Consider the following 22,965-nt stretch of genomic DNA (forward strand, 5'->3'; position numbering starts at 1 on the left):
ACTAGATAAGAACCAGGTGTTCAATATTTTTTTGCCTCTTCTCAAGAACCATTTTCCACTTACAAAATCAAGCCTCCAAAACTGTAACTGGAAAAGGCAGGGAGAAGCCTCTCTGGGGCCTCTGTAGGAATTTCCTGGGAGATAACAGGGCTGGAAAGGGCATGGAGAAGCCTCCTTGGGGCCTGTCTAGGAATATCCTGGGAGGAAACAGGGCCTCCACCCTCCCTGTCGTTTCCCCAGTCGCACACATTATTTGCTTTTACATTGATTCCTATGGGAAAAATTGCTTCTTCTTTCTACTTAAGAACCCGGTCACGGAACGAATTAAATTTGTAAGTAGAGGTACCACTGTATAATCATGCATAGCCTTTGCAATCTGATTCTCCAATAAACTTGCAGAAAACAGTTTGGAACGTTTTCATAAATTAGTAATCTACAAATTGAAGTCGTGGTGACAATGAAAAGATAATATGAGCAATGCCATTGCTCCTGCGTAAAATCAAATAGAAAATGAGCATATGTTTTTTACATTTAAGCTGCATACAAGATGGGTACTACTATTGGGTAGGCATCTAGCACTCTCCCTTTGTATCCATCAGATTTCCTAGTATTTCTGACTTTTAAAAAATATAACCATATTTTAAAATAAAACTAATTAGCATTCTGCAAAACAGAGGAGTACCACTCTCCATCATTAACTTTATTTTTGAGAATAGGCAAATAGGCATTCTTATAAATAAAATAAAAAGGGACAAAGCTGAAAAATTATGTAGAATCCTGAGAAACTAAAATACAGGTAGTCCTTGAATTATGAATGTAGTTAGTGGTGGGGTTCAACTTGATGTTACGCCCAAGCTCACTCAATCACGTGACCCCTGAAGTGAACCCAGAGGCAGGGTTGGTTAGAACGGTACTTTTATTCAGCTCAGCATAGGTAAGTGACTTTCAGCGAGTACCGTCTGCTCTGCTTGGGAGAAACCGCTTCTTTTATACATTTGCGGTTCCCGCCAAAGCAAGAGCAGGGCGCGTCTGAGCCAATCAGGAGCGACTTCCTGATTTCCAGCTCAGACAGCGCTTTAGCAAGGAACAAACTATTTACAGAGATACAAGGTAGCCATTACAGGATACAACAACCCCCAACCTAGCTATGCCAACAGGAAAAGTTAGGAAAATTTTGGGAATTTCCACCTATCTACCCCCACTCTCCCTTCCCCAGTCGCCCCCATTTCCCTTTCTTTAGCGGTCCCCCACTAGCACCACACACATCCCGTCACCTGAACATGTGTGTGCAACCCCCATTTGGGCCTCGTGTCCCAAAATAGCAGGGAAGGGCTCCCATCCCCAAAAAGAACTTGTAGTGGGGAAAAGCCTCCTTTCCCCAAAGGGAGCACAGTTTTGGGCTGTCAAATAGTGTCAAATAAAACCTACATATACCATAACCACCCGAGTCCTTGGAGAAGGGTGGCATATAAGTCCAATGAATAAATAAATAATAAATAAATAAATAACAGAGCTGCAGAGGCGTTTTGCAAAGATGGCAAAGGGTTTTGGGACAGAGGCCTTCCCTCCATTTGCAAAGCCTTTTGCTACAGATCTCGTCCAGGTCTGAGTTTGGAGAAAACAGAGGCCTAAAAGACCATTGGACCACAAGAGATCAATAGCACTAGATTTTGCACTACTGATCTCGTGTGACCTTGCAGTACCTTTAGGCCTCCATTCCCTGCATACAGGTGAAGAGAGCAAAAGATCTCTAGATCTTCGCAATATCTTATTATGAACTAGGAGGAAGTAGACAGTTCATAGAAGAAAAGCTCACAAGTTCCAGTTCGTCCTGCACAGCAAACAGTCCAGGCACCCTTGCCAGTCCAGGCACCTCAACCAGTCCAAGCGCCGCCAGTTCCAATACCCCAGGTACTGCAACCTGCAGCCGTGCTAGCTGCATCTATAAGGCAAGCAATCACCTTAGCAACGTTGAAAGGTGAGTCAAGACTAGTCCAGACAATCACCAGAAATCAATACTGACACACACTCACACATATATGCCTAATATAAGAAGTCAGCAGATAAGAAGATTCTCAGCCCAATTCCTAGAGCACTTGGTTTGGTTGGCAACTGAGTCATTCCGTGTCAAGTGGACCAATGGTCCCTGCCTTTCCATCTCAGATTTTGATGAAATTTGGCACATAGTTTCTTTATGTTATAAAACTATGTTGTGCAAAATTTTAGTCCAAAAGACTACCAATTGGGAGTTCTAGGAGACCTCAAGTAAAGGGTTGCAAAATGCTGAGTTAGCAAAAATTACGTTTTGGGCCAACTTAGTCTTTTGAACTAAAATTTTGCACAGCATAGTTTTATATCATAAAGAAACTATGTGCCAAATTTCATCAAAATCTGAGATGGTAAGTTGGGGATGATCTTTAAAATTGGTCCACTTGACACGGAATGACTCAACTGTATGTTTAATTCAAAGTGTATTTTCCTAAAGTTCATCCAAGAATTAAATCTGTTGGCTGTGGTCCAGCCTTTTAAAGTGGCAAACAAAAAATCGTTGCTCCCACTCAATTATTTCCTGATCATCCTGCAAAATTTTCTCTCTGATAAAAAGCGTAATTTGAGAAAACAACCTTCATCACTATTCTTTTATGGAATAAATTTTAAGGTGCCGTGAAAATATTTAAGATTAATCCATAAGTCAACTGTTAAACTAATCCTGATATGTACTTTTCAATGGTCAAAATATTGTTGATTAAAATATGAAGCATACTGAACCTACATATTACCTCAGTTCTTGGGGAAGACATATTGTATGTCTATGTGGGTTTTGCAATTTACCTTTGGTTGCCAAATGCATAGGACCTCTTTCAATAGAGGTTGTGCTGTTCCATAAATGTCAGGTTGGTTAACCTTACTGAGTTGCAGCCTGTGAAGCCCCATGAATCAAGAAAAAGATATAGTTAAAGATAAAGATATAGATATAGAATTATTTCTGAGCAATTTCCTTTATGTTCCTCACCTATACACCAAACTAAGGCAATTATTTGCATTACTGTAGATATACTCTGCAATTGGTTAGGGAATTACCTTCTCTTCTTCTTGATCAAACTGCCGGTACCTAAACTTTGCTGTCTCTTTGTCCTCTGAAATGCAGCACCTCTTTCATGAGAATCCAGATTATATTCCATCACATAGCCAAATGCAGTCATAGTTAAAGCATCCCCATCAATAGACGTTACCGGTAGTCATTAGATTTTTTAAAAAAGATCCAAATCAAATAATCTATCGCCTACCATATTCTGCTATAACTATTTTCAGAAATCTTTAACAAAATACATTGCCAAGGTATCTAGAAGCACCTTGCTACATAGAAATTAAAAATGTGTGCTAATTTATGTAATTTCAAATCTTTCCCTATGCTAAATTGTATTTTTTCACATGGCTTGTTGCTGTGGCTACGTACAATTAAATCCAGTTGAGTTAGGGTTGCCACCTTTTTATGTTCCTGTAGCTAACTCAGCCTTTTAATTGTAACTTGAGTAGTATTTGCTATAAAAGAAACGTAACCTGTTGATTTCTGCCCAGCAAACTCTTGTTGTGATTTAAGAAAACACTGGCCTTTTTTTTTCTGTGGCCATTTAAAAATCTTAGCTGATGTCAGTTTCATTCCAACTTTGTCAATTCTGAAAAACAAGTTTCTAAAGCTGCGGATCAGCTCTGTCTGGATCTGGACCTAAGTTAAACTTCTTCCCCGCAACCTTGTCAATCTATTTTTATTTATTTATTTATTTATTTATTTATTCAATACACAATACATATGGAAGAGAATAGACGTGAAGTAATATTTATAAAGATAATATGTAAAAATAGAGAAGATATATGAAAGAAAGAAAATATACAGTATATGATATATGAGATAAAGGAAAGACAATTGGACAGGGGATGAAAGGCACATTAGTGCACTTATGTATGCCCCTTACTGACCTCTTAGGAACCTGGAGAGATCAATCATGGATAGTCTAAGGGAGAAATGTTGGGGGTTAGGGGTTGACACTATTGAGTCCAGTAATGAGTTCCACACTTCAACAACTCGATGGTTAAAGTCATATTTTTTACAGTCAAGTTTGGAGTGGTTAATATTAAGTTTGAATCTGTTGCATGCTCTTGTGTTGTTGCGGTGAAAGCTGAAGTAGTAATTGACCGGTAGGACGTTGCAGCATATGATCTTGTGGGCAATAATTAAATCGTGTTTTAGACCCAGGATTGTTAGTCTATTTTCTACCAGCATTGTACTAAGCAACTGTTGGTAGCGCTAGGCCTTAGGATAACAAACTAAAAAACAATCCAGGAAAAGCAAGGATTAGATCTTGCATTCCCTTCAGAGTACAAAAGGACTCTGCAAGGAGAGAAAAACAAAGAAGACAATTGTAGGGAAATCTTTCTAGTGGTGTTCTATACTTTTCTGGGTATGCCTTCCGAATACAATGAAGGAACAGACTGTCTCAACAGCAGGCATCCAAATTTCAGATTGCAGCTTAGAAGGGGGGGAAATTCTGCTGTCAACCATTCAGCTCCTATGGAAAGCAAAATACAACAGCTTCTCTGGAACTAAAGAAAAAAAGCATTTCTGAAAACTCTTTATAACCAAAGAAAAAAGCATCTCTGAAAAAACAGGGCTATTTTTGGTTTGTAAAAACAAATATTAAGAACCCATTCTTATCACCTGCAAAAATTAGCTTTCACATACTTGTTAATATTCTTATTATGTATGTTATTTAGACAGATGGCACTGTTATTTCCATTTTTTACAAGATAACCAAGGGTGATTGTGCAAAAATAGTCTTATACACTGCTGTACACAAGCAGTTTGCAGAGCAGAAAAATGACTTTTCTAACCCTATCTTTCAAACCATCTCTGTTGATACAGTCCCAAAATGGCTTGGTCAAGTAGACATTACCAAAGCTAAGGAAGAGTTAGTTCGTGGCACTGTGAAACATATTTATTTACTTTATTTACACATTTATACTACTTGATAAATTCATTTTTCACAACATACCCTATGTGATATCCTGCACTGACAATAAACAAAACAACAATACAACATGAGATCACCAAGTCTGTTGGACCACAACACCAATTACTCCAACCAGTATGGTATGTGGATAGATCCAGGCAAATTAAACAGCACTAATTAGATAAATCATAATTTTTCATGAGTAAATGATTTCAAGGTTTAGATCAACTTATTTTCTTTATTCTACTGCTCATATTATCCTTTCCAGGTTTTAGAACATATATTCCTAAATGTGGATTTTTAAAAAACATTTATTATTTTTAAAATAGTGCAAGAGAAATTTAAAAATGCAAAAATAAAAATATATGTATTATCAAAGGAAAAGAACATAGAATTCTTTATTGGCCAAGTATGATTGGACCCACAAGGAATATGCTTTCAGTGTACATAAAAGAAAAGATACATTTGTCAAGAATCATAAGGTACAACACAATGATTGTCATAGGATTCAAATAAGCAATCATGAAACAATCAATAATGTAAATCATTACGATGCAAGCAACAAGTGACAGTCATAAGTGGCAGGAGATGGGTGATAGGAACAATGAGAAAAACTAATAGTAATAATAATATTACTAGTGAATAGTTTGATAGTGGTGAGGGAATTATTTGTTTAGGAGAGTGATGGCATTTGGGGAAAAACTGTTCCTGTATTTAGCTGTCTTGTGCAGTGCTCTATAGTGACGTTTGAGGGTAGGAGTTGAAATAATTTATGTCCAGGATGCGAGGGGTCTGTAAATATTTTCACAGCCCTCTTCTTGACTCATGCAGTATATACGTCCTCAATGGAAGGCAGGTTGCCAGTAATTGTTTTTTCTGCAGTTCTGATTATCCTCTGAAGTCTGTGTCTGTCTTGTTGGATTGCAGAACCAAACCAGACAATTAAAGAGGTGCAGATGACAGACTCAATGATTCCTCTGTAGAACTGTAGAGAAGTAAAATACAACAAAGGAAAAAAGTACAATCTATTTTAACAGTAAATACCGTAGTTACAAAATAATATTATAATCTGAAAATTTCAGCTTTTGTAGATAATCCTTTAATATAATTGGGCTCTATAATAAATAAATTCTAAGTATTAGTTTAAGATACACTGAAACTATAAGTATATAACTTAAAACTTTCTCCAGTAATCTAGGCAATATAGGAACCTGTAATTACTTATTTCACTCATTTCTTAACATCTGCATATCACACTAATTTATTGATAACAAATATTTATACATAACAAATTGACCTCTAATGACAAACTACAAACAATATGTCCATTTCCATCCAATTTTTCCATATACTTTTTAATATTTTCATCATATTATTAAAATTGGGTTTCCCCGATAAAGTAAATTTAGCAAAACAAGAAAAGGGTTGAATTTTTATTAGACATTCCATTCCTTAATTTTCTAACTGTTGCAATAGTTTCCAGAAATACTAGAGTTTTAATGTTTAGATCCTAATATTATCTATTCTATTAATGGTGTTATATATCATTTTGGCCTGGTTCAGGTGTACTGGTAGCAGTGATTGCCACTGGTTTGAAGAACTGGTAGCGATGGCAGCACAAGGCTCCACCCACCCACACAGACATCGCCAAGGTTGACTCCGTCATCTATCCTTCTAAGGTCGGTAAACTTAGGACCTAGATTGTTGGGGGCAATATGCTTAATCTCTGTAAACTGTTAGAGAGGGCTGTAAAGCACTGTGAAGCGGTATATAAATATAAATACTATTTTCTTTTTAAAGAACCCTCTGTGCATACGCAAAGCGTTCTGTGCATGTGCAGAGGGTGAAAAAGTGCATACTTGTGAACCAGTAGGGAAGGTAAGTAGTTTTCACTGCTGTATTACAGTGGTCCCTTGATTTTTGTGGGTCCGACTTTCGTGGAAAGTCTATACCACGAGTTTTCAAAAAATATTAATTAAAAAAACACTGCGGTTTCTTTGAACATTTGAACTTTTTTCTGTGGCTGCCCGCTTTTGCTGGGTGATTGACCAGGGCGCCTTTGTCGCTGCTGCTGCAAAGTGGGTAAACAGGGAAGCAGGAGCAATGTCGTCTCCCCAATAAGCTTCTCTATTTCCTGGAAGATTTCTTTAGCAGCAGCAGCAGCAAAGGCGCCCTGGTCAATCCTGCCTGGGAGCTACCAGAAGGAAGAAATCCTTCAGAAAGGAGAGCAGTTGTCCTTCCTGGCAAGCGGGCGAAGTGGGAGCGACGTCGTCTTCCCGACAAGCTCCTCTCTTTCCTGGAGGATTTCTTCCCACTGGTGGCTCCAGGGTGGGACTGCTTCAGGCCACAATTCTGCGCATGCGCAGGAAATTGAAGGGTGGGTGCGTGTGCACGCTTCCCCCCCACCCGAGAGTTTCAGTAGGGCTGTGAATTGTTGCCCTTTACTCCCCACAGACATTTCCACCCACTTTTTTGGGGGGGAGGTGTGTCTTATAGACAGAAAAATATGGTACTTTATAATAAAAGTGAAATAGAATGTTGACTTACAAGAAAGTTGTGTTGGAATTACATTTGATTTGGGGCTGAACAATGTTGTATTATTTGCTTCAACTTTTTGCACAGTATTCTCAAGATTATATTATAGAAAAATATTGTGTTCCAGTAAGAAATCATTCTAGTTTACAGTATGTGTGCAGCAAACTTAGCAAGGCAGCCTATGTTGAACTGAAATGAATAAGGAAACTATAGCATAGGAAAATAGAAAACTGACTGCAGAAAAAGAGCCAGTGATCCATCCAGTCTGCCCTTGGAGGGGTTTTGTTGTTGTTTAATATTTTGATTTTTTAAAACTTTTTTGCAGTTAGTCAAATGTTCATAATGGATTTGCCATTATTTTATTATTTATTTAGTACTTACATGGGATGATAGACATGTTTTATCCCCCCAGTTTATTTAAAGTTATTGATAGTAGGTACTGGTCAACTACCTGGTTCCTAGCTTCCTAGAAATTGGTTCCTAGCTTCCCCTAATATTTTTGTGAAGTAACACTTTCTAACATTACTTTTGAACTTCTCTTCTGCTAGTCTGAGATGTACCCATTTTTTTTTCCCTAAAACTCTTCAAAAACCCAGTGACTAAATCTCTTGCTTTCTGCCATTTAAAAATGTAAGTTTTTTTTTTACAGAATTCGTTTAATGCAATTAGTCCTGCCAACATGTTTTCACAGGAAAGGATAACATGCTGGCATTTTAAAATTAATCACTTCTCAGGCTTTCTATCACTGTAAATTATTTTCAAGAGGTTGGTTCAATTTTCAAAGACTAACAGTACAGTATTTGGCCCCAGCATTGTTAGGTTTTTTTAAAAACCTTTAACCTTTTCTTTATAAAATTATTATGCCACCTGGGTCATTTTTTCCATTGTAAAAGCTAACCAAACCCTGTCCTGTTACAACTCCACAATGCGAACAGCAGTGAAAGAGAAATCAGAATTCAGAGATGGAAAGAGAAATCAGAATTCAGAGGTGAAGAGGTGAGCAGTTGTGGACAGCAAAGGAAATCTCCTCCCTCTTAAGCAGTCCTTTCAGGTAAGGGTCTGCAAAATAAGAATTCCTGACCTTGTAGCTCCACAGAGGCAATCAATGCCAATCTGGGTCCCAGCTTCAACTCAATCGAAAAGTGGGTTGTAAACCCGTCCCGTCCGCCCCCCCCCCCCCCGTTGAACTTTATAGAATTAAGGTAGCTATATGGAGCTCACAGGGCTCGAAACGGGTGAAACGGAACTGAAATTAGTCTCTGAGCACACGCAGACTGCATCTGATCACTTGAGCCAGTTCCTAAGCATTAGAAGGGAAGAGCTCGCAGAGCCTTCAAGCTCTGCAGCTCCCTTTTCAGTCACGGCTTTCCGCCCTGCTTTCTTCACAGCCAGAGAGAGAAAAACCTAGCAGCAATTGGTTAATAAACTCTTTCAACTTTGTTGCAATTTGGGCATATCTTCCTTTTCGAAATCTCAGTCTTTAACCACTGTACAGTACTGCAATCCCCTTTCCAGGCCTTCCATTACATCATTTGATTTAGCGAAAGGACTGCGTTTATGCCTTTAAGACGGAACTAGTTTCCAATTTCGGTTTGTTTACAACTCCCTCCACGTAGATCAGTCACCGTCATAGGTTAACATAGCTGGGTTTTTTTACACAACTAATAGTGACCTTCCGCCAGCAAGAGCTTCCTACTCAACTCTTCTGTCAAAATCTTTTTTGTCACTGGATGACATCAATACTCTCCCTAAATTCTCGAATCCTCAACTGAAAATCCTCAATCTTAAACGAGAAGTCATTACAAAATCTTCTTAATCTTTAGAGTTACATTGGAACTACTTTTTGGGCACTACCATTTTTTCTCATGGGGCAAATTACGAAGCTATTTTCCTTCAACGCTATTATGACAGATAAAGTGTCTGAGGAGACATTTGTTTGAAGATGAATTTTAGGAGGAATCAAAAAGGCTGGTTTAATAAGCGTTAAGATTTCAAGATTCTCATAAATAGTTGGTATATTCCAATTCCTCCTATCTCCTACACCGCCTCCAACTATTCTCCTCTGATTGGTTCAGTTAATATTGAAGGACTCCCATTATAGCCATTGATGTTTTAGTTATTTAGGCAGCCTACCAGAGAGAGCTTCCTTATTGTCCCAGCCCTCCTTGAATATTGATTGGCTAAACAACAGTCCCTTGCCGCGATTCTGGGAAGGGTAGTCATTGTGTTAAAAGAGAACTGGGCAATCGATCGGAAGCAGAAACCACAAATCCCGAGATACCTTGGGACCAGGAAAATGAGAAGCGGCTGCGCACTGCGTTGAAGGGGCTGGTTCGTTTATATAAGGCGAGGAAACGCGCTAGGAGTAGCAGTTGAGAACTGGCGGCGCTTGAGTAAGGGAGGAAAGCGGTGGAAGGAGGGGTGGGGTTAACTGCAAGGGAGGGGGAGATTCGAACGTTGAATGTGCGTGGAGGAGTCAGCCTTCCCACATTGACTTAACTCTTTCCTCTCCGAGGTGGAGGAGGAAATCATTTTTAACTCGTTTGGGACTGGAGAGTTTTTCATAGCTGAAGTTAGAACGGAAATATTTTTTCAAGCGATTTTTGAGGTTCAGATTGTTGAGAAAAAAAGAACTGTTACACACTTAGACTCTAGGCATTGGAATTGCCTTTAACTTTTTCGTGCCTGAACTGTTAACCCTTAATTGTGCGGATTTGGACATTTAACATTTTTATCACTATACGCTGGAGTGACAACCCTGCTGCTTTAACTCTTCAGTTGCCTTTTGTCTCTCGTATCTTCAGTCTTCGGAGAGGGGCGGCATACAAATCTAATAAACTATAACTATTTTTTTCCCAAATATAATTGTTCCGTACAAGGTGTTTCAAGGACACAACTTGCTGCTTTTTTTTTTTTTTGCGGTGGTTCGGTTTTTTTAGCTGGAACTCTTTTTGTTTTTTATAATTGTAGATGTGCATCTCGTACAGTGTGACAAACAGGAGAAGTAGAGACTGGAGGGAAAAGCGGATGCTTCCACACTTCCCAGAAGGTAACGAACATTTAAAGACTGACCAAGACAGCTTGCCGGTCTTTTTTTTTCCCCCTGCAAAGTTTAATGTTTGTGACCCATTAGAAATTTAAGATCGAGCAAGAAAGGCTTCCATATTAATACTCCTGATAAATATTAAGCAGTAAGAGTTCTGTAAAGACTTGCAAGTTGGGCTTCCCGAAGTGTTAAAAAGAAGTATTTGTTTTCTCAGAACTTGTGAAGCTGGCAGCCCCAGCACCATCCAACAAGGCACCATCGGCTAATTAAATTTTCCCTCCTTCAAGAAAAGAGGGAGTCAACGCCTCGGACTTAGTAGCCAACCATCTCCTTCCGGCTGAGGAAATTGCTAAAAGGACCAGCTATGGCTGATGCTGCCTTCTCTGCCAATCTGAGGCAACAGCCTAATGGCAAAACACCTTTCCCCCCCTGCAGGGTGGCAGGTGAAGGAGACTCTGGTGGAGGGGGGGCTTTCCTTGGATCTCCATCCTCTAACCAGGAACTGCTCCAAGGAAGAGAGATTGCTGATAGGTGGCAACCAAGAGAGGTGGCTAAACAGCAGGATGGCAGGCGGGTCGGTGCTGGTGTTCCCTTCCCTGATACAGAACTCACAATTCCTGTGGTTGGAGGAATCCAAAGTGTGGTTGCCCCAGGGATTAATCAGATTGGGGACCAGGCATTTGTTGCAGCTGTAGACACCCAAGATGCGGAAGGTGGAGAGCAACTAGACCTACAGGAACAGGAATACTGTGGGGATTTTGACCCGAGTTGCAGATCCCAGTCTGGTGGAGAAGAAGAAAAACAGCTGGCCAAAAAGAAACATAGGAGGCGCCCTTCAAAGAAGAAGAAACATTGGAAGCCTTACTACAAACTCAGCTGGGAAGAGAAGAAGAAGTTTGATGAGAAGCAGAGTCAACGGGCTTCCAGGCTGCGGGCAGAGATGTTTGCTAAAGGACAGCCTGTTGCACCGTACAACACCACACAGTTTTTAATGGAGGATCATGATCAAGAAGAACCAGACTTGAAGACAAGCCTTTACCCCAAAAGATCCACCACCAAGTCAGATGAAACCAGTGAGGAAGACTTTGTGGAAGAGAAGGATGGGGGTAGTGATGGGATGGGAGGGGAGGGTACTGAATTCCTTCAGAAAGATTTTTCAGAGACCTATGAGAGATATCATGTAGAGAGTCTACAGAATATGAGCAAACAGGAATTGATCAAGGAATATTTGGAGTTGGAGAAGTGTCTTTCCAAGATGGAGGATGAGAACAACCGCCTACTGATGGAGAACAAAAAATTTGCAGGGGACTCAACAGAGGACCCCAGGGTAAGTCAGTTAGAAGAGGAACTAGACAAGTTGAGAGCTGAGAACCAGAAACTCTTGAAAGAAATAGAACTTGGTAAAGAACAAGAGAACAATTTCTCTAAACTGGGAGAGTGAAACAACATTTTCTGAGGACATAAATGGAATTGGACAGAAACCATCCCAGGATGCTGTATTCATATTGTGGGACTATATGCACTTGGGAGTACACACACGCACAGGACTTTATGTGATCTAATCAGAATAAATTCACAATCTTACACTGTTTATAAAGATAGTTTTAATATAGCCTGTGCTCTTTTTAAAAACATATATAATCAAGGGGTTTGGAATTTGTTTTTTTTTAAATAAGAATACAGAATATCCAATATTCCTAGGAAAATTTTTAAAAGTTCATCGGACTCATACAGAAACAGAATTTGTGATCCTTGTAAAGGAGAGAGAATTGGTGAAGAGGGAATGGGGCATGGGAAGGGACATGTAAAATGGTCAAATTCTGGGGGAGAAGAGGAAGGCTATCCTGATTCATGAAGAGAGTTTAAATAAACTGAAGGTCATGTTAGCATAATTATTCTGGTGTGATTTCTAGAAAAATAATTCAAAGTATTTTCTTTTGGCAGAGAATATTGTGAATAATTTTTTCAGGCAGCATTTGGATATTGCTTTAAAGCAGTGGTTCTCCACCTAGGGGTTGGGACCCCTTTGGGGGTCAAATGACCATTTCACAGGGGTCGCCTAAGACCCTGAGAAAAGACACATTTCCCACGAAGCTTCTATTCTGGCGCCTTGGAACATATTTTTACAATCCGACCAATCAGGCATTTACATTGGGGGCGTCCCTCTGACCTTCCTGCCAATCAGCTTAAAGCTCTGTTGGGAGAATTGGCGTTAAACTTATGGTTGGGAGGTCACCACAACATGAGGAACTGTATTAATGGGTCACGGCATTAGAAAGGTTGAGAACCACTGCTTTAAAGGGATATGAATTGGAAAGGATAGATTGTTCTAAACCATTGTGTGGTTATTCTAACAGAAAACCAAAGAGAAACATCACAATCGTCCAAAGTTACTTTATTCACTAGAACATTCTTTATTTGTTATATGTTTTATAATTATGGGGTGGGCAGGGGGTGAGCTGCCAAAGCAAGTTACTTTATTTAGCTGCCTTGTTGGGCTCCACACCAAACCTGCATGGTAAGTCTCTGTTCCCATCTTTATACTTTGGAGTCAGAGGATGGGCAGGTAAGACCTGCCCAAGGCAGTGGAGCATTCAAATCCTGTTGCCTAAACCGCTGTTTTCTATCACTGAAAATGTTGCAGGGATATTGCTTGCTGTTTATCCACAAATTCTCTTGCTGCTTTAATAAGTAATAATTAAATAATACTTGAGAAGGAAATGGCAAATCACCTTTATCTTCTTCCTTTTTTAAAGCTTAGGCTTTAGTTTGGATAGGATGAGATGTCTGCTGTGCTATCCAAATTTGCAATGTAGACCAATAGCAAAAAAAGTTTTCCAATGGCCAGCCCAGTTAGTAGTATGCAATGACTTCTTTATGTTTATTTTGTTGGCCAAATTGATATAGCCACCTATTTTAAAAAACAAGTTTTGCCAGATATTCTGCCCTTATCTTAGTTTAGTAGCCTAGCTCACTTTCTTCAACTATGTGGACAGTTTATCTATATGGGAAGCCTATCCCCACCAATCATGATAATGCAAACAAAAAGAGGATCATTTGTACATGCAGACATTATGAAAGCTACTGCTATGGTTCTATGCATCAGGAAGCCTAGTGTAATCTGGTTGTGGGAGTCATAATCTTAAAATCATTTTCTATTAGAATTGCCATCTGAGGCTGATAAGGAATAAAATCTAAGCAATCATGGGATCTGCAACAGTTATGGTAGCTTGTTTTAAGGCAACTCCCACTTGAAATTGAGAATTGCTTTCAAATGAACATGGAGACGTTCTTATTTGGGTAGCTTCTTTATCTAGCTATCAGCTGGATAGGGTTGTGGGTTTTTTTTAGTGTTGAATGTTATGGGGTCCTTTTGTGCTTCCAACAGTCTTTCATTAACTGCAAAAACAAGTTATCATTTTGATGAATTCAGTCTACAAAAATGCAGGAACGGATTTAGTGAATATGGGCTTCTGCCTTTACCATGAAACTTGTATTTCAATTTATTATATTCTGGTGCATACACAGATTTGACATAGACACAATGCTGTCCAATTTCATAGTATACTTCCATATTTTATATTTGTCTTCCCTCCTAATAAATTGTACCTCCTTATTTTTAAAAGAAGAGAAATGTATTTAATGGTATATTAAACAACTTTGTTTAGGTATTAATCTATAAATATTTATGGCTTGTCTTATAAGCCATTGGGGTTCTTTAAGAAATAGGCAAACTAAATTTAAAAATAAAGCCAATACAAAACAAAACTGGTGATCTTTAAATGGTCAGCGCTAATTTGACCATTAGGATATGTAAGGAACAATTCAAAATCTTTGTTTTATCTTTGAAGGAATTATGTCTAATTTCCCTAGGAACGTGTACCAATATTATGACAGAAAAATGCCTAGCAGTCTGATCATTCTGGAAGAGACTCTAGAATGGAGCCATAAGTGTAAATTATGAACTGATATTCAAATCCCTTAACAATTAGAAATTAAGTATTGATTAAGACAACTGACAGCATTGAGTTTAATTGTGAAAATGGCAAGGACATTCTAGATTTCTTAATGCACAGCTCTCTGCAGTGATTGGATAAATTTCATGTTTTAGAATTGTATTGGCCACATTTCTGCATCTATAGATAAAAATGAGCTGTTTGGGCTTTTCCCTCCCAGGATAGCCTAGAAACTGGGAAGGATAGTACAGGAATTGATTGATCAACTCTATTATTCAACTGGAATCCCAGAATCATACGGTGGGCATGATCATTCCTGGTCGTAGGTACATCCTGGTTTAAGAGTGCCACCTGATTATTTCTGAGGCCAATTCAACCATTGGTTCTCCCTTTCCATGGATGCTTTCCCTACCTTGCTACTTTCCACCATCCAATTCTCCCTTTCACTAGCCAAATTGCTTTAGACTGGGGATTGTCTTGATTTCACACACACACACACACACACATGACAAATTTGGGTAGTTGGTTTCCTCCACCAATGAAGCTTGACAGACATAACCAGCCTTCTGAAGGCCAAAATCTATAAATCAATCTGTAGTGGAGCCTGAGATGTCTTTTTTAGAGTGTGGGAGCAGGTTGATTAGGCAAAGACTTGGCGGTTTTTGGGAGGTGCTTTCCAGCCTCTACCAGAGGAGAGACTCATCCAAGTTTGGGGGAAATTCAAAAGTAGCTGTCTTCCTTGTTTGGGGGAAGGGGTTTTTAAGAGTGGGAGTAATGCCATCCAAACTGCAGGAAGGGTAGAATTTCAACTGATATCAGGAGAGGTCTTGAATTTTTAGTTTGTGCCTTCTAGAATGAAATACTGCTTGTATTTTTACTTCAAGGCAACAGACTGTAAAACTCTTCTAAAAGGAAGTGGTCTGGCTGATTACATACCTTATGGGAGGAAGCCAGGCAAAATAGCTTGCTATTTCATCCAGAAATACCAAACTTGGTTTTGAAATCATAATTAATTTCTATATCCTCGATTTTTAATAATTAGAAGGAATGTATTTATAAAAAGTAGCATCCCCCCCCCCTCAGCCCAACCTTTTGTGGTGTAAGATACATGAATAAATACAGTGTATTTCAAAGCTACAGAAGCTGTAGAGTTCTATGTAACTCTTAGTTCTTGCGTAGAATCAATGTGGATCTGGAAATAGTTTTGTTGTCTCTATTTTTTTTCCTTCTGAGGATTGGCCTTTCAACGTGTGGGAATTCAAATATTGAAATTTATGGTTAAAATTCACACAAGAAATCTAGACACACACACACACACATATATTTGGCTTATCAAAGCAGCAAAATATACTGATGGTGTGTGTGTGTGTGTGTGTGTGTGGTTTGTATAATCCTTTGGGATCTTTTTTTCTGACAAGTGAATTTGGTATAACATTTGAATTCATTTAGCATTTCTGTGTTTGCAAGTAAAATATAAGAAATTTTACTCATATTTTCCCAATGTTCACATCTTAAAGGGAAATAGTAGTTTTTGACTAATCAACATTTGAATCACACCACAGCCACAGTTTAACGTGTTTTACAAATTAATCCCAGCGCCAGCTCTCTGGAAGGCAAACAGGCTTAATAATAAACTCATAAGGCAGTTTGGGGTCCTGAAATAGGGTCCTCCTTACAAAAGCCAATGAGCTGGCAAACTTTATGGTATTTTTTATAAAAATAAGCAAGTTTTACAAGTATAGTAAAACATTATTTTCATATTCTTATGAGTAAAGAAACATTTTTGCTGAAATGAGTTGAAATAGATTTGAATATTTTTTATCAAAATAATGACTTATATAATTATTACCTTAATTGTAAATGTGTACAATATACTTTGAACGTGGAAAGACTGCCTTATCGTGCTCATCTTAATCCTGTTATTACGGATAAAATATCCAAGATAGAGTCATATGGGGTGCAAATGACAAAGGACATGTAAAACTGAATGAAGGAAGCCTATCTTGTGGGAGTAAATTGGCACCATGCCCTTGATGTAAACAAAGCCATTTTTCCCCCCCTTAATGTGGCAAAAGCTCATAATCTGGGTGGTTTACCTCCTAATCCTGTTTCCATAAACCGTGAAAGGAGAGAGGCAAACACCTGCAGCATGGAGATGTTCCCCTCATTACTGCTCAGGCTAATGGTTCATCCTTTCCTTCTGAACACCAGCTGGGCTCTGGAAGCCCAAGTGGCATCATGGCTGAAAGTATAGAGGTCTCCACAACCTGGGTTTGCAGAAATCTGGATAACTATAAATCAAGGAAACAATGCAGATAAAAGTAAGATGTCTGGTGCTGATTTGTTCTTATCTGATTATTTGTTATTGCAATATATCTCACACTTGGCAAGTTTAAGAGATATGGACTTCGAGTCACAGAATTCCCTATTAGCATCCCAGGGAATTCTGGGAATTGAAGTCCATATCTCTTAAAGTTGCCAGGATTGAGAAATACTGTGCTATGGTATCAGTGGTATCTGATGCCAAATGGTGTGTGGCAGTTTTATTCCCACTGTAAAAGACATTAATTCTATAACTCTTTAAATCTGTTTGATTTAAAACTTAACAGTTTCAGATATGGGATTATTTCTGAGCACTGATGGCTATGAAAGTATACAACAGCAACAACACAAATCTACTTTGCCATTGTTAACTTATCTACTTACTTCTTCAAATATGTTGCAGTGCACAGTACAGACTGCTGTTTTTTATCTTTAAAGCTTTAAAAGGCCTGAGCTCAGGTCTTAGTTGTAGTCTCCTTATTGGAAGCCTCATTCAGGGCAATTATCATCTGCACCCTGGCAGAGAATATCAGTACCTTTTGAAATTAAACAGATGGCCACCAAATACTGGATCTTTTTCAATGGCAATGCTATTGCAAAATATCCTGAAAATATTTGCAAACCAGGCTTAGAATGTTCACTACAGGTGTTCTACCGTGCTTTGGGCTAGTAATCTAATCAACATAGCTGATATTCCTGACTTTAATATATTAGTGGTGGATCAATTATATATTGCTTAGCAACTTTGAAGCTCTGTGAGAAAATGAAATGCAAAAGTATTTGAAATATTCCATTACTATTTTTTTTACTTCATTTGGTAAACAAGTTCATCAGAGAGAAAACAAATATTCCAGCTTATCAAAAGTGGTAAGAGTGGCTTTTTAAAAATGTGAGCCCTATAAGCAGTACTAAAAAAAGCAATACAGTGGAACCCCGACATAAGAGCTGCTCTACTTAAGAGCAACTCGAGATAAGAGCTGGGAGGGGAGATATATTTTTGTTCTACTTACAAGCCCAAATTCGAGATACAAGCGCCAAGGAGCTGTCTCCTGAAGCCAAACGCTAACTTCCGCGTTCGGCTTCAGGAGACAGCTGCGAAGCGGCGCGCGTGTTTTAAAAGGTTGCAGCCGGCCTGGGGGGCTTGGGGGGGGTGCTTGCAGCTTTCTTTCTTGCTCTTTTTCTTTCTCTCTTTTACCTTCCCTTCCTCTATTTCTTCTTTTCTTTCTCCTTCCCACCTTCTTCCCTCCCTCCCTCCCTTCACTCATTCCTCTCTTACTCTCCCCTTTCATAAGTTTCCTTGCTTCCTTCCTCTGTTCCTGTCCCTTCCCCCTTTCTTTCTTTCTTTCTTTCTTTCTTTCTTTCTTTCTTTCTTTCTTTCTTGCTCTTTTTCTTTCTCTCTTTTACCTTCCCTTCCTCTATTTCTTCTTTTCTTTCTCCTTCCCACCTTCTTCCCTCCCTCCCTCCCTTCACTCATTCCTCTCTTACTCTCCCCTTTCATAAGTTTCCTTGCTTCCTTCCTCTGTTCCTGTCCCTTCCCTCTTTCCTTCCTTCCTTCCCACCCTCCGTCCATTCATTCACCCATTCCTCTCTTGATCGCTTAAAGCCGGTCCCTGGTGCAAAAAGGGTTGGGGACCTCTGTCCTACAGGATTGGGTGGCAGAGAAGTTGAACATATGTAAATTTAAAAGTTTAAGAAAGTTTACAAGTTAAGTGAAAGAAACTTCACTATTCATTTATATGTACATGTACATTTCTTCATTAAAAACATGTCTTTCTGCATAATTTAGACTAACTTTGTGAGTTTTTTGAGGGCTGGAACCAATTAAAATTATTTACATTAATTCCTATGGGGAAAAGTCGTTCGAGATAAGAGCTGCTCGACTTAAGAGCCCAGGTCCGGAACGAATTAAACTCGTATCTCGAGGTACCACTGTATAAGTAACACTTGGGGTAGCTCTCACATCAAAGTGGTGTGAAGAATGTACCACTCTTGCGACTAGTATACAAACTATCTATGGGTATCTTATTAGGCAAATCCACCATTGGAATCTCTCAGCTCTCTTCGTTAACAATTTTTCAAGAAAAGCTGAGACAATGGATATCTATGGGATATACCAAAAACTAGAGTTTTAATTTTGACAAAAGAAAGTACCAGAAAGCAACTGTTCTCTCTTGTTTTATTAGTATAAGGGCCATTAAATAATAGACTTAGGACAGTGATGGTGAACCTTTTTTTCCTTGGGTGCCAAAAGAGCATGTGCCCACACCCACAATTCAATGCCTGGGTAAAGCGAAAACAGCTTCCCTTGGCCCCCAGAGGCCCTCTGGAGGCCGGAAATGACCTGTTTCCCAACTTCTGGTGGGCACAGTGGGCTCGTGTTTTGCCCTCCCAAGGCTCCAAAGGCTTCCCTGGAGCCCGGGGGAGGGTAAAAACGTCATCCTCCATCCCCATGGAGGCTCTCTGGAAGACAAAAACACCCTCCCAGAGCCTCGGTGTGAGCCAAAAATCAGCTGGCCAGTGAACACATTATTATTATTATTATTATTATTATTATTATTATTATTTATTAGACTTGTATGCCGCCCCTCTCCACAGACTCGGGGTGGCTCACAACACATGCATGCCAGAGAAGAACTAGGGCAACTGCTCGCGTGCCAGCAGATATGGCTCCATGTGCCACGTTTGCCATCACTGACTTAGGATGTGGCACAGAGGTATTCAAAACTGGCAATTTTAAGACTTGTGGACTTCAACTCTTAGAATTAGCTGGAGAATTCTGGGCGTTGAAGTCCACAAATCTTAAAGTTGCCAGGTTTGGGGGCCCCCTCAATAGCATGTCAGGAAAAGTGGGTAAAGGCAAACTAGCCTAGAGATCAAAATAAGCTTTTTTCAGGGTTGCACCCATCAGAATCTGCAGGTCACTTTAAACACAGCATTTCCCAATGGAATTCTGAAAGTCACATCTGCAGCTTGGAACTATCAACTGAAAATCAATTAACCCACGTACATTTGAATGTGAAGCTGTCTTTTCTCTTTCTGGTACGAGCTCATTCTCAGGAAGAAAAGAGCAGCAAAGAAGACATGCCAGGGAAGAAAAGGCCCCTAGGACTAGCTGTAGCTAAGGTCCATCCCTCTTTTTCCCTTCTACCTCTGAATTGCACTTCCATATGTATGATGCATGTCACTCAAAGTAACTTCTTGAGATGATGGGTGGCTATAGAATTTATTTTTTTTTAAAAAAGTGTGCATTTACATTTGACAAAGGTAGGGAATATGTCACTTCCTGTACATTGAGGAACTGCAACAGCCAGCATTCCTTACTATTTGCCATGTGAGCTGGTCTCCTGGGAAATGTAGTTAAAAACACCTGAAAGGCCACAGGTTCTTTATCATTCATATGAACTATGTATGCACAATACACTGATCCTTGATTAACTGAAATGTGGTTTGTAGAGCCCAAAGTTTTGACTTCACATGACATGTGATCATAAACCTCAAATGCCATGGTATATTTAGCCAATGTATTAGGTTAAAATGTGGTTAACTTCTTCATGGTCCACTATGCAGTGTGCCTTTAATCTGGGTAAGAGGTTGTCTTACTAAATCACCATAATGTTTTAGGTGTACTTATAGGCTATAGTTAAGCTTCTACATGGCTTTATTCAAAGCTGCTGTTTTTCATCCAGTTTTGATTGCTGCATTTATTATTATTATTATTAATTATTATTATTATTATTATTATTATTATTATTAGTAGTAGTAGTAGTAGTAGTATTTATTAGATCTGTATGCCACCCCTCTCCGTAGATTTACCCACTCTTGGGTGTCTAAAAGTTACTGGATTACAAGTAATCCTCAACATACAGCTGTAATGGAATTTCCCATCATGGCAATACGTTGTGAGAGTCGTAAAATTTTCCTGAGTTTGTGACTTTTTTGCAGCAGTCATTAAATGAATGCCAAGGTAATTAAGATTGTATGATATTTTTACAGTGGTCGTTAAGCAAATGTTGCAATTAAGTGACTGCCACAGTTATTGAGTGAACCAATGGCTTAATAAGGGTGTGGTTTTTCCAAAAACCAGAAGTGCTGGTTTTTGGCAAAACTATAATAAACCATGATCATGTTACAGTTGGGACACTGCAAAGTGTCATAAATGCAGATGTGTTTCTAAACTCCTGAAATCAATAGTCCTGTCTCTGTTGAGGAAGCCTGACTATCAGAACTTCAAACCTAGATTGTAAGCGTCCCCTTTTTTGAGTGGGGCATCAGAATTTTGGATGGTCCCTCCCTAAGAGACCAGTCATAAGTCAAGGACCGCCAGTACACATTGTTCTCTTCAACAGGACAATTGGTTAAGAAAATTGGGCACTATTTTTATTTCCCCTGTATTAGGGAAAAGGTTAGTGAACATTGCATATGTCATCTTCTATAAATTCTCCTTACGTATTTCTTTCCTCAAAGGAGCTTATTTCCTAAAGAAAACACCATGGTAAGGACATTCAGTATTGGGAAAATTTACATATATTTTAAAATAAGCAACCATGTAAGAAAACATTAGCATTGCCAATTTATGGGTACACTTTTGTTTTGTTTTTTAAAAGCAACGTTCAAATGAAGGGTGGAAGTTTTTCTTGGCACAGAGACAGTGGAAAGGTTACCTGCTTAAGTTGGCAAGAAAATTTCTGTTAGAGGCCACAGGAACAAATGACTGGGAGAATAAAACTTGGAATCAGGAAATCAATCAAAATTCTACATTGGGCGGAACCATCAGGCGTCTGGGGCGGAACCAATTAGGAGGTTCTGCCCCAGACGCCTGATGGATCCAAAAGGTGTTCAAAGGGCGCTTGGGGTTCTGCCGGATTCACTTGTCCACATTTCGCCGGAGTCGCTTGCTGCAGTCTGGAATACAGCTGCGACGGAGGCTCTAGACCGAATTGCACCTTTGCGACTTCTCTCTGGCAACAGACCCTGGAGGTCTCCTTGGTTTACCGAGGAATGAAACGCCAGAAGAAAACTCTAGAGAAGTGTTGGAGAAAGACCATATCCGAATCTGACCAAACACTTGTAAAAGCTCATATTGAGACTTACAAAGTGGCGATCAGGTCGACAAGGCGTGTATACAATGTCGGCCTGATTGCGTCTGCGGAATCTCGCCCGGCCGCCCTGTTTAGGGTGACTCGCTCCCTTCTTAATCAGGGAGGAGATGGGGAACATTTGCAGGGTACTGCTGAGGCTTTAAATAAATTTTTCGCAGACAAAATCGCTCAGATCTGGACAGACCTTGACTCCAATTGGAGTGCAGAGTCGGCTGACAACGAGTCAGTTGAGGTGATAGGGGCCTGTCTTATTCCATCTGTTTGGAGTGAGTTTGACCTGGTGACACCTGATGGACAAGGCCATTGGAGCTGTGAGTTCCGCCACCTGTTTGCTGGGAGGTGACACGGAGCTGGATCCAGGAGATTACCAATGCTTCTCTGAGGAAGGGGTCCTTCCCGGCTCCGTACAAGGAGGCACTTGTGCGCCCCCTCTTCAAGAAGCCTTCCCTGGACCCAGCCGAACTTAATAACTATTGTCCTGTCTCCAACCTTCCCTTCATGGGAAAGGTTGTTGAGAAGGTGGTGTTGCTCCAGCAGTCATTGGAAGAAGCCGATTATCTAGGCCCTCTGGAGTCAGGATTCAGACCCGGCTACAGCACGGAAACTGCTTTGGTTGCACTGATGGATGATCTCTGGCAGGCCCGGGACAGGGGTTTATCCTTTGTCCTGGTGCTTCTTGACCTCTCAGCAGCTTTCGATACCATCGATCATGGTATCCTTCTGTGCCGACTGGAGGGGTTGGGAGTGGGAGGCACTGTTTTATGGTGGTTCTCCTCTTACCTCTCTGGTCAGTCGCAGCCGCTATTAATGGGGGGGGGGCAGAGATCGACTTCTAGGTTCCTACCTTGTGGGATTCTGCAGAGGTCAGTTCTCTCCCCTCTGCTGTTCAATATCTACATGAAACCGCTGGGTGAGATCAACTAAGGGCATGGGGTGAGTTACCATCAGTACACTGACGATACTCAGCTGTACATCTCCACCCCATGTCCACTCAGTGA

The 22,965-nt window shown here is 39.8% G+C and overlaps 1 protein-coding gene across 2 annotated transcripts; it reads left to right on the plus strand.

The window, feature by feature from the left end:
- The first annotated feature begins 8,576 nt into the window (after positions 1-8,576).
- On the plus strand, positions 8,577-14,215 carry HEXIM1 (HEXIM P-TEFb complex subunit 1). 2 transcript variants are annotated; one of them, XM_070726482.1, is made up of 3 exons: positions 8,577-8,595; positions 10,515-10,593; positions 10,805-14,215. In XM_070726482.1, exon 3 carries the CDS (start codon positions 10,955-10,957, stop codon positions 12,029-12,031), a length of 1,077 nt encoding a protein of 358 aa, XP_070582583.1. In that variant the 5' UTR covers positions 8,577-8,595; positions 10,515-10,593; positions 10,805-10,954; the 3' UTR covers positions 12,032-14,215. The 2 variants fall into 2 exon arrangements, with proteins under 2 accessions (XP_070582583.1, XP_070582582.1); XM_070726481.1 differs by lacking the exon at positions 8,577-8,595 and adding an exon at positions 9,843-9,937.
- The last annotated feature ends 8,750 nt before the right edge of the window (positions 14,216-22,965 follow it).

This window comes from Erythrolamprus reginae, chromosome Z, assembly GCF_031021105.1.
Source record: "Erythrolamprus reginae isolate rEryReg1 chromosome Z, rEryReg1.hap1, whole genome shotgun sequence".
In the NCBI taxonomy this organism is placed as follows: domain Eukaryota; kingdom Metazoa; phylum Chordata; class Lepidosauria; order Squamata; family Dipsadidae; genus Erythrolamprus; species Erythrolamprus reginae.

Excerpts from the sequence above, each read along its gene's own strand:
- HEXIM1 (XM_070726482.1), top strand. The coding sequence starts at position 10,955 with ATGGCTGATGCTGCCTTCTCTGCCAATCTGAGGCAACAGCCTAATGGC.